Below are 12,675 nucleotides of genomic sequence, written 5' to 3'. Positions count from 1 at the left end.
GTTTTCTCCCCTAGATTGCCAAAATTGAAAGTTTTATTCACATGTACTTTTCTGTGTTGCTAATGTTTCCACGGGTAAAAAAAAATATTTTTTTTTCATTGAACACTATACTTGAAATATGATTAGGCAAAACGTCTGCCAGTTTTATGGTTATCAGTAATAAAAAATGTATAAACTCTGAGACTAGTATCTGTAATTCTTATTTATTTTAAGCCTACTGCCACTGATAAGCCACCGTATAAGTTATGAAATGCATTTTTAGAACTCAGCCATGATTTCATAATATTAGAACATGTTATTAAACAGTGTGGGAGCAGATGATGGATTGTTTAAGGAAAGCCAAATTAAAATCTTTCTTGGTTGATGTCTATGAGGAGTACATGAAATGCTCTTAATTTTTTTTAAAAAAAAAGAGAATTTAGAAAAAAATAATCAAATAAATAATAATAAAAACAATCAAAAATAATCAATTGTGCTTTTAGAGTTCACCTGAAACTGGCAAAGCCAAGCTTTGGGTTTGCATTTGTGTTCTCCTGTTCTGCAAGTTATTTCTCCCTATAGAATGTAGCAAGCAATGCTATCCCTAAACTGCTTTGGGGAGAATTTCATCAGTTTATTTTAATTTGAGACAATATTTTAAGCAGTCTTGGCACATAGTAGGCACTCAATCACCTTCGGTCCTTTTCTTTCACAGAAACACAGCATCAACATTTGACGTGTGTGTATGACCCTCGAAGTCTCGTTGTATGACTCCAGTGGCATTGGGAGAGTGCAGTGTGGTTTTCCATTACCGTCCCTTTGACCCTCTACTCCTGTATGCAGACTGGGACTCTGGGAAGTTAAGAGGCTTTTCCTGCATCAGTGGAGCTTTAATTTGCCTGGAACTTCTGGCCCCGTGATCTATCACTCACATCTCTGTGTTCTCCTGGAAAGGGAAGACTTGAGAGTCTGGAAAGCCTAACCAGTTCCCAAATGAAGTGAGAGAGTCCAGTGTGGCTCATTATCACAAAGATGGGCTAGGTCTCTTCCACCCAAAATACGTCCCCCTCAACCTTCTGCCAGAAATTGGGAATTTGCAACCAGACAGTCAGTGATGCTCACACTTTAAGGTGCCAAATAATCACCCATGTGCTTGTTAAAGATAAGATTGCCTGGAGGGGGGTCTCCTGCCCTATAAATAAGGTCTCAAGTGGTTCTGAGGCATATGGCCTGAGGACACCACGTTGAAAACCGCTGAATCAGGTAGCGGGTGATGCAGAGTGCCTCCTAACACCGACGCAGCTTCGTAACTGATGTTTCCCACCACTTGGCTTCAACTAAATCTCCATTCTCCAGTAAAAAAAGTCGTTGTTAAAATAAGAGCTAAATATTGGTTAAGGACAAGTGGTCTATGCCCGCATATTAAGAGGTAGAGATTGTACAGAAATTTACCATCTAGTATACAACAATACTTCCATTAATTTGATTTTTCTAGCGATAAATAGCATTATTCTGGGTTTGCTTCTCTCACCTCCTTGTATAAAATTGCCCACACTCTCCCTTACCCACTTCCAAACTGTAATATGTAACTATTTTTTTCTTTATACCATTTAACCCCATTTAAAGCAACTACCTTGTGAACTGTATTTTTGCTTGATAATTCTCTGCCCCTCACCTCAATAGACTGTAAGTTCTACCATATTTGTAGATTCTAGAGCAGTCTCTGAAACATCAGGAGAGTTGAATGAGTATTGAAAACTTTTGTGAAAGGAAAGAGAGAAAGAAGCAAGGAGGGAGGGAAGGAAGTGTTTTCTTCATTTGTAAAGTAATAGGTCTCTCTTATCTAGATTTTCTCTAGTGACAGCTTAAATCACCTTAACTTCTGCAGTCTGATTTTGTTACTATGTCAAAACCTTCGTTTCTTTTTTTTTGTTTCACAAACAGAAATGCATTTATTACCTTTGCTATAGTTTTTTTAATCTGAGGGTCTTTTTTATTGCATGCATCTATGATTCATTTTGAGTTAGTATATCTGTCTGCTGTGGATAAGGGTTGGGGTTCCCGATATGTACAAACAAAATGTATCCCTTAAAAATACTGTAAGATGGGGCTGCCCCGTGGCGTAGCGGTTAAGAGCGCGCGCTCCGCTGCTGGCGGCCCGGGGTTCAGATCCTGGGCGTGCACCAACGCACCACTTGTCAAGCCATGCTGTGACGGCGTCCCATATAAAGTGGAGGAAGATGGGCACAGATATTAGCCCAGGGCCAGTCTTCCTCAGCAAAAAGAGGAGGATTGGCATGGATGTTAGCTCAGGGCTGATCTTCCTCACCAAAAAAAACAAAAAAACATACTGTAAGAAATGACTCTAATTTGCTCATAAGTTTTCTGAGCTGCACTCTCCTGCGCCTTGTATGTAATTCCCACATAAAGATGTGTATATGTGATAAATAAATACATTTTGCATACGTTAGCCCATTCTTTCAAGGTGCAGTTCAAATGCGGCCTTCTTCACAAATGCCACCTTCTTCATAAATCCTCACGTGCCTCTCTTCTTCTCCGTTGGAAGAATCCTTTCCTAGCGCCACACTCAGTGTCAGAACCCGGGAATGTTGCTGGATTTCTTATGCCTGACATCCAGATCCCTCTCAAACCCTGTCACTTGACCAAGCTCAGCCACTGCTCACCCCCACAACCTCTGTCTCCCACCTGGACCTACTGAAATACAGTCGATTCTGTTATTCGCGGTAGTTATGTTCTATAAAGTTGGCACTATAACTCATGTCTACAAGAAGCTTATCTAACTCATGTGTTTTCTCCCTAAGACACATCCCAGCCATCTTATGCTTAGGAACACCACATAGCACTTCAGCTCTATGCTTGGGGGTGAGGGAGAAGAGGGAGAATCCCCCTCTGCCCTTTACCTTAAGTTTCTTATGGCTGGCCAAATAATTAACAAGCAGGGTAGCAGGAGAAAATAATACCAAGTTTAATAACATGGGAGTGTACATGGGAGAAACCAGGGAAACTGAGTTTCTCAACACAATAGCAGAGATTCTCATCTTAAATACCATCTTCAGCTAAAGACAAAGGAAGATGTTGGGGGTGGGGAGGGAGACAGAAATCACAGTAATCAAGGGTGTGTAGATTTAAGGCCTTATCCTCCACACTGATAAGTTTCTAGAGAGGCCATCCCCGCTTCCCCAGAGCACAGAGAGGGAGATACCTTTACAAATAGAGATTCCCCTTATAAATGTAAATCTTTGTCTGGCAACTCCTAGCAGGGCCACCTAGAGAATGTGGCTGGGAAGAGACAGAATTTTCAATAAGAGAGGCTTGTTGGTGCCTTTCCTATTGTAACATCTATTTTACATTACATTACGGCCATCAGATGACAGTAACTCCTTCCTGGAATAGGTCTTCTATGTTAAATTCTTTAGGCAGTTAGTGGGGGAGGTCAAATGTCCGTCAGAGAAAACAAACAAGGTAAAGAGACATATTCCAGGGTCGCCAAATCTTGATCTCCACAGCGGTCATTTTCAACAGCAACATCAACAAAAGACACAGAAATATGAAAAACGTGGCACTGGATAGACCACAAGAAGGACACTTGTTTATGCCTGAGAGCTGTAACGAGGAGACAGGGCGTTGCCTTGTTCAGCCCTGGCTGGGAATATGTTGATTTTTTCAATGCTCTGCGCATGTCGGTGAATTGCCTCGAAAGTACCGCGAGTATGGATTTGAGGGTTACAGATAGATTGTAGCGAGCAGATGAATTTGCAAATGCAGAATCCCCGAACAAAGAGGAGGGACCGCAGCCGCCTAACTGGTCTCCCAGTTTCTAGTCCAGCCCAGCCACCACGAGGCAGTTAGAGAGATTTGTAAGCAATGTATGTTAATAATTATTAGAGTCTTCTGCTTAACACCACCCAGCAGCTTCTCATTGCAATCAGAATAATACAGTTCAACTCGCCTTTCCATGTCCTGCAAGGAACAAAAAGATTTTCTTTGCACTGCCTCTCCTTTGCTCCTAACGTTCTGATTCCCTGTTTCTCCAAGTCTCCCTCGGTCTCTACTCGCTTTCCTCTTTCCTCATGTGTTGGCGTGGCAGCCACCTTTCTTCACAAGGGCTCAGCTTAAATGCCATTTGATCAAAGACTTCCCTGATAGTCTATCTAAGGTCGTGGCTCCCTCAGCTCATCCACCCGGCTGTGTTCTGCACTTTTCTTTATCTGAAGTGGTTTTCTTCATTTGCTAGTGTGTTGGTTATCTACACCGACATGAATCTAAGATCCCTGATAACAGGATCCTTGTCATCCCTGCTGTATTTATAGTGCAGAGAGCGACGTTCCTGGCACACAGGAGTTCTCAATACACAAGTCTTGCGTGAATAACTTGCAAAGTATCCTGCTTACTCTTTTATGGTGCTAATCTGTGTGTCTTTCCCTATTTTCCTCATAATAATGTAAGTTCCTGGCCAGCGGAAATGACTTAGGTTCTGGTTTCACAGGAGGATGTTTATACTAAATCTCCTTTCCCTACTGTGTAATGGAGGTTAGCGGGATACGAGTAGCAACAATGCCATACATTTGGAAAGGTTTTGTATACTAGGGGCTAAAAATACATTTATTGAATAAGTGGCTCCAGTTCTGCTGCATATGTGTTTCAGTTGTGTTTTGCTTCCCAACAAATGACTCCAATACTTACTGTCTGAAATCAACAGCAATCACTTATTTTTTATTTTCCACAAATCTGCAATTTGGGCTTGTCTTGATGGGCACAGCTTGTCTTTGTTCCATGCGGTAACAGCTGGCTTGCTGGGAGGAGAGCCGGGGGCTGGATCACCTGAGAGGTGACTCCCTCCCATGTTTGGAGATGGTGCTGGCCACTGCCTGGGGCCTGAACAGGGCTGTTGGCAGGGCAGTAGCATGTTATTCCTCTGTGTGGCTCCCTGGCTCCCCCAAAGCATGGTGGCTGGTCCCAAGGGGAGAATGCACAAGCCCTAGGAAGAAGCTGTGTTACCTTTGAGCACCTAAGCTTGGGAGGCACACAGCATTCCTCTGCCCTAGTCACATCACAGACCCACCCTGATCCCAGGAGAGGGAACATTTCCCCTCCCTGTTCATGGGAGGACCTGCCTCAATATGTAACTAGACAGTGCATTTCCATCAGGACAAAATGGTATTAAATTGATGCTTTTACTCCTTCATTTGTTTCTCCATAGTCCTTGTGATTTGTGTCTGTGTGTGTTGCTCAGGGAGGCAGCAGGGGAGTCAAGACAAAAACATAACAGAATCTCACCTCCCTTGGACCAAGGGGATGTTAGAGCAAAGAGTAAGGGTAAAATGCAATGGATTATAGAATTTAATCTAAAAATGGAACAGAGCCACAATAAGTAATAAATTTGCCCCAAGTCAATTTTCTAGAAGAGTATACCAGAACATCCGTTATTGTACGCAGTTCTCACTGACTCTTTTGATATTCAAATCTGTAATCACAAGCCAGATTTTTACCACTTCCAAGAGCTCACTTTGCCCTTTTGCTGTCGTCTCCCCAAGAGGAGGAAAATGGCAAAGAGAATACTTTCTCTTGCTCCCCTCTTAATAAAAGACCTCATCTATTTACTTGTAGTGAACAATTTTCTGTGGAGCTCATGAGGCTCATCCATTGATGTTCCTCTCTCTCTCTTTCTGTATTGCAAATAGCTTCAGGCATCCTTTCAATGAACATGACTGAACTGCTCTGTCAGGAACTATAGCAGGATTTGGAGATACTGAGATATTTGTCACAATCTGCCCTCGGGTGGTTCCCAGTGCAGTAGGGGAGAGAGACAACTAACTCCAGTTCTTATGGTCTATCTCGAAAGGAAGGTACAATTTTGGAAAAGGGAGTTTAAGTGCTTGAGTGACGTGAGTTCCTTCACAGGGTCTGAGCATGTGCTAAGAAACCTCAAAGGCTTATTCAAAATTAAAACAGCCTAGTCAATGTTGAACTCTCCAGATAGACACCATTCTATCCTGAAGTGGAATCATAACAGTTCATATGTGGATATGGAAATAGACACAGCATGCATGTAAATGCTAATATGGAATAATCAAAATTCAGCAAATATTCATTGATATGCATCCATATGTAAAATGAATTATCTGAAAGAATTGGTGGAATTAGTCAATATCTGTTTCCATAATATCTTCTTCTTGGGCGAGAATGTATGACATCTGCAGGCAGATGTTTCCATGATGATTCAGGTAGGTGGATACTGGGCTAAGTGTGCCACAGCTTTTTCGCTGTGATGCTTTGATAAATTGTCACCAAATTGTAAATGAGCAGCCATCTTATTCACTAATTCAATATTTTAACTTTTTTCCTCTGTCGAGCTGGTGTCATTTTATTTTCCATTTTGTGCTTTGCTTTTCATGCATTTAAAGTGTTTGAGCAGCTGTTTATCTGGAAAGGTTCCATTATGGCCATAATAATCTCCAACTAATTGCACATCAAATATTTATTTCTTGCACATTAAATTAATGAAGCAGTTTCAACAAGAGAAAAATTGGATCAGGTTGGCAAGCAGTGCCTATAAATTCGTGAAAGATTCCCAGTTCTTTTTGGCAGGACTCCTTTAATACAGATTAACAATTTTTAAATGGAAAAATTTCCCATTATCTAGTTGTGACTTGGTAAATAGGCAAGCTTCTTTTATTAAAGTGCTTTTCTCAATTTTCCCATGATATATCATATTATAGCTCCCAGAAATGAAAAAAATAAGTTGTACTGTTGATTTTCAAACAAAGTATTTGGTATCTTCTTTGCCTTGAATTTAACACGATTTCTCTCCTAATTCTACTTTTGCTACCGTAAATGTTTTAAATGGGTAGACTTTATTTTTAAAAAAATTTTTTCGGCTTTACTAAGATATAGCTGATATACAAAGAACTGCACTTTTTTAATGTGTACAATTTGATGAGTTTAGATTACGCAAACACCATGATACCACCCACACAATCAAGGTAATAGACATATCCAACACCTCCCAGAGTTTCCTTGTGTCCCTTTGTGGTTAAAAAACTGAATATGAGATTTATCTTCTTAATTTGAAAGTACACAATTCCATATGGTTAACTATGGGTACTATTTGTACAACAGATCTCTAGAACTTATTCGCCCACCATAACTGAAACTTTATACCTGTAGAACAAGAACTCCCCATCTCACCCTCTCCCCAGCCCTTGGCAACCACTATTTTTTTCTCTGCTTCAATGAGTTTGACTTTTTTTTTACCCCATTTAAGTGGAATAATGCACTATTTGTCCTTCTGTAACTGACGTATTTCACTTGAAGAGACATTTCTCCAAAGAAGACATACAAATGGCTAAGAGGTATATGAAAAGATGCTCAAGATCAATAATTGTCATGGAAATGTGAATCCAAACTACAGTGATCTGTTACCTCACACCCTTTTGATAAGACGGCAATTATCAAAAAGAAACCCGATGCCCGATGGACAAAAAGCGTTGGTGAGGATGTGGAGAAATTGGAACCCTTCCACACTGTTGGTGGGAATGTAAAATGGTGGAGCACTATGGAAAACAGTATGGAGGTTCCTCAGAAAATTAAAAATAGAACTGCCACGTGATTCAGCAATCCCACTTCTGGGCATGTATCTTAAAAAATTGAAAGCAGGATCTTGAAGAGATACCTGTACCCCTATGTTCATTGCAGCATTATTCACAGTAGCCAAGATATGGAAACAACCCAAGTGGCCATCAACAGATGAATGGATAAAGAAAATGTATATACATATAATAGAATATTATTTAGTCTGAAAAAGGAAGGAATCCTAGCCTTCAAAGAAAGGAAACATGAATAGACCTGAAGGAGACATTATGCTAAATTAATAAGTAGACTTAAAACTTTGTTGATTAAAGGTAGCAGTTGGCTAACAATTCATTCTGAAAATCAGTTTGTACTTTCAACTGACATCTTTTTTCTTTTGATACATTCTCTGAAAGATTTCTGATACTATTTTCTTTGAGAGCCATTGCTGGTTTATAGAAAATGATTGTTTGGGTAAAGAGTTTCGGGGAAGAATTTCTCTAACAGCTGGCTTCTCGATGCTAAGGATAATGCCTGTGGATTTCTTTCATCAGAATAAATTATCTTACAATTTTACAATAGGATGCTTATGCACAGTTGCCACCAAACATTTCTGAGTGTTTACAATGCTTGGTAGAGAACACAGCTCCAACAGAAGTTTCCCAGATAAAGGATTTCTTACCAGTTACTGACTGACTGTTAAATTGTATGAGCATTAGTTGTATCTTTTTGCGTAACTTTTTTGAGTAGTGTTTTAGGCTTCAATTACTTGTGAGTGAAACACGGTTTGCAGAAAGGTCCTTTTAAAGCCAGTTGTGCAGTTGTCACCATGCTTAAGGTAAGTGTCTCACCTTAAGATAGCAACCAATCTGGTTTATTATAAGGTGTGTTTATTATAAGGAAGGTATGGTTTATTATAAGGAAGTGGCTCACGTGATTATGGAAGCCGAGAAGTCCCACAATCTGCCATCTGAAAGCTGGAGAACCAGGAAAGGGGGTGTAGTTCCAGCCCAAGTCTGAGACCTAAGAACCAAGCTGATGGTGTGAGTGCTAGTCCAGGGGCAGGAGAAGACCAATGGTCAGCTCATGCAGTCAGGCAAAGAGAGTGAATTCTCCCTTCCTCCACCTTTTTGTTCTTTTCATGCCCTCAACAGATTGGATGATGCCCACCCACACTGGGGAGGGCCATCTGCTGTACTGAGTTTACCAATTCAAGTGCTAATCTCTTCTGGAAACACAGAGACACCCAGAAATAATGTTTAACTAGCTATCTGGGGACTCCATGGCCCAGTCAAGTTGACAGGTAAAATTAACCATGTTAGGTATCTTTAGAGTTTATATCACATGCTCTCCAGCAGGAACCCATGCCTTCCCCCCAAATTTTTATCAGCATCTCTGGCTTCTATTCACTAGATGCCAATAGCCGCCCTCCACTCCTCTCCTCACCTCTCAGTCATGACAGCCAAAAATGCCTCCAGACATTGCCAAGTGTCTGCTGGGGGCACAGTCACCCCCCAGTTGAGCACCATTGGCCCAGCTCAACCTCATTCCATGGGAATGTCTCCCTTTAGAGTCTTCCAATATTTCCTACTGCTGAGTTCCTTGAATTAAGTGCTCTTCAATCAATCTTTAATTATCAAAATGAAAAACACACCAACAACTGTAGATTATTCCAGAGGAACAATGACAGATTTAAACTTCTTTCTGTGCCTGTCACACGATTTCCAAGCCTTTGTAAAGGAAATCAGATATTATTGTCTAGACTAGTGGTCCCCAAATTTGTATGCATGTTAGAATCATCTGATGATTTTAAAAACTCCAAAGACCATGGGACACCCCAGAAAATAAAATCAGAATCTCTGAGGGTGACACATAGGTATCACTAATTTTTGGCGTTCCCTAGGTAATTCCAATGTGCAGACGCATTTGGAAACTGATGCTCTAGATTTTTGCTAAATTGGAGGACTAATATATTGTAATTAATTACAACCATCACATTTGTGGTTGTAATCCTGAATCTAGTTCTTACAAGATTCCCACATCATCTTGGGTACATAATGTCATCTAACTCTGTTTTCCTTTCTCTATGTATTTGGGGTATAATATGTAACTCATATGATCATCACAAGACTGAAAAGAGATGACTTATATGAATTGCAAGATACAATGACTAGCATCTAGAAGGTGCATAATCAACAGTAGTTACTACAATAATTATTCTTTTTCCCACTTAATCCTTTTCAAAAATTACATTGATTTCATTATTTCCATTACAATCACATTTTCAATAATTGTCTAAAAGCTGAATCAATAATTCAGTCAGCCTCATCATCAGAAACAATTTTCTATTCATTATTTTAATCTATATCTTGGTAAACTGGAATATATTTTCAAGCAATTTTTTTTCGGAAAAGCTGCTTATATTGTATATACTGTGCATCTACCATTGCATGCCTGAGAATATCTTCCTGTTGCCTTCATAGTTGAGGAAAATCTCGTTTGGTAGAATTCTTGGGTCAATAATACTAACCCCCCAACATAGCATACTTGTCACTTCATCTTTCACCATTTGGTTTTCCGGAGAAGCTTGGGACCAGCCCAGTCTTCCTTTCTTTTTGTGTCACCTGCTTTGTTTGCCTGGGTAGTTATAGATGTTATTTCACTTTTATTTAAATTATGATGGCACAGCGTGTCTCAGTTTGGTTCTATTTTTATTAACTTTGCCTGAAACCCCAGTGAACCCATTCAAACTGGAATCATGTTGTTTTCTCACTTTAGTAAAGTTTTCTTTTGTCACAAACCTTGGCTATGATTTCTGCTCCACTTGCTTTCAAATCATCTTCAAGAACACTAATTATAAGTTGATTCTTTTCTTTGTCATTTATAATTTTAATCTCTTTCCATTTAAATCTATTTTTCTACATTCTGGGAATGTGTCCCATGTTTTTACATGCCCGAAAATTGATTATTTTTTCCTGTCAGTTCTATAATAATTTCAATGCAAATTTAGTCATTGAGTTTTGGGTTTCTGGTTTTTTCTTCTTTTTAAAGTCATGTCTATATTCGTCATATCCTGTTTTCTTCTTATACTCCATGAGTACCTTTGTTTTTGCAATACTTGAAGAATAAAATAAATCCTAAAATTCTAATTTCAAAATAATCCCAATTCCTTAAAAAGCTGATTGTGTACCAGGAAGATCTAGAACATTATCCACAATGATAAGATTTACAAGTGATAAAATGATAAAAATTTCTCTTAAGGAAGCAATTCACTTACCTTTTAAATGTTTCTGTTTTTCAAAGTTAGGGTACAGGTAAACCTACAGATTTCTGTATCTTATATGTACTTTTCTGAAAAGCAATTCCTTCCTATGAACCACTTACACTTCTACAGATAACTCATACAAAATTAGAAAAACATTTTGCAGGACTATATTTGCCTCTGCCTTGAAATAGTTTTGTATCTCCTACCAGATTAACCCGTGCTGTGAAGAAGAGAAAGAAGAGGGTTGGGTTGAAGGCAGCATCACATCTACACAAAGCCTGTGGAAGGCTCAGCACCTCTCGGTACCTGAATCTTCCTTATAAACGGTAAGCGCTCAATCCATAATCAATGTTGGGTCAATACACCCAGTGTAACCCTTCGGGTAGTGAGCTCCTTCCTCCAAGCAGCTTACAAGCCTTGAGGAAGGGAATGATGAGGAATAAGGCTTGCCGGTCACTGTAGGAGATGGTAATGTGATTCTCTAAACGGAATTTAAAAAACATGCAAGTCCTATAGTGAAAGGAATGAATCGTGGGAGACAGAGACTAGGTCACAGAAATAATACATTTTCAGGAAAATCGGTAACTTCCATTTTGTGATTGCTGGATACTGTGCACCCATTGTTTTGCTTAATGGTCCTAACACTTTTATGCAGGGGGTGAGAAGGGAGTAAGTGTTCAGGATCTGGATTTGGGAAGACACACCTGACTATGACCATCCAAGCAGTATTCCTGACAAGTGACTTACCCAACCTGTGCTCCATTTCTTCTTTTACAGAGATGGCCAACATGAGTGCCTACAACATGTGGTTGTCATACAGATGGAAAGAATTAATGCGTTTTAAGCATTTAACCCAGGGCCCAGCAGTCAGAAAGGGCTATGAGTGTTTGCTAAATAAAACCATTCCAATTGTATCGATTCAGAAATTTCAGTTGGGGAAATGTGATTAAGAGACGTGTGCAGCTTTATAAATCTAGCTCATAGAAGAACCGTAAAGTGTTCTGGATCTTGAGGTAGGAGACAGGAACAGGCAAGGAATAAAATTTGCCTGTGGAGAAAAGAAAGAGCTGGATTTAGAGAAGAGCCATCTGAAGTCTGGCTGGTATTCCTTCCAGAAAGTACAGGTGCTCCTCCACCGTCCCTCTCTTTCACCCTTGGCTCAAAAATCCCAGAAAAGCTTGACTTTTGCTTTAATCACTGGGGACAAAATAAGAGAGTGAATTCTGTGTTGACTAAACAGGGTCCACGTTCCACAGCCCTTCACGAACCTCACAAGGTGGTTTAAATTTGGAAACCATAAGGTTTCGTGAGACCACCTGTTTCCCACCTTCAACAGGAAATAGAGTTTAATCTTGCTTTCTTTAAGAAAATTAGCATGCTTATGCTTGTCACACTTAGGGTGGCATATGGGGCTGCAGATGCTAATGAAGCCATCACGATCTCACCTGGTCACTAGATTAGCGAGAATAAAATCACCTCCTGACGACAGGCTAGAAACCAGACAGTGAAAATGGGCACTTTCTTTTCGAGGCCCCCTGCTGACAGGCTCAAACCCACATCCTATTCCTCTTGCAGTTTTCATACGATTTTGACACAATAGACAGCTAACGCACACGTAATACACTGCAAAGACACTCGGCCACAGAGACAGAGGTCAGCTGAGCAGAGATCTGCCATCGTTTCTCAGGTCTATACAGATGCAGGCCTCAGGTTTGCTTTTTTCCTCCAGAGGGACAATCCATTGCTGGAGGATTTTCCTTTGAAGGAAAGCTTTTGGGAAGAAGGGGTAAGAGACCAGTAATTGTATACCTGTGGGCAACTCATGCATTTGAAGATTTGGT

At 40.1% G+C, this 12,675-nt stretch overlaps 1 protein-coding gene across 2 annotated transcripts in view; it reads left to right on the top strand.

Moving 5' to 3' along the window:
- The window catches only part of LOC147911626 (patatin-like phospholipase domain-containing protein 4), a 110,037-nt gene that overhangs the window by 85,671 nt on the left and 11,691 nt on the right, over positions 1–12,675 (top strand). For both annotated transcript variants that reach the window (XR_015550802.1, XM_087427803.1), the window contains exon 7: positions 11,044–11,160. Coding sequence is in view for 1 of the 2 variants with exons in the window: in XM_087427803.1 (XP_087283929.1) it covers positions 11,044–11,157 (114 nt within the window). In the remaining variant the exon portion in view is untranslated. The remainder of the gene's footprint in view (positions 1–11,043; positions 11,161–12,675) is intronic.

This window comes from Ceratotherium simum, chromosome Y, assembly GCF_057802395.1.
Source record: "Ceratotherium simum simum isolate JZ-2026a chromosome Y, ASM5780239v1, whole genome shotgun sequence".
NCBI lineage: Eukaryota > Metazoa > Chordata > Mammalia > Perissodactyla > Rhinocerotidae > Ceratotherium > Ceratotherium simum.
The sequence above is the reverse complement of the archived record's forward strand: the minus strand, read 5'-3'. Positions and strand labels throughout refer to the sequence as shown.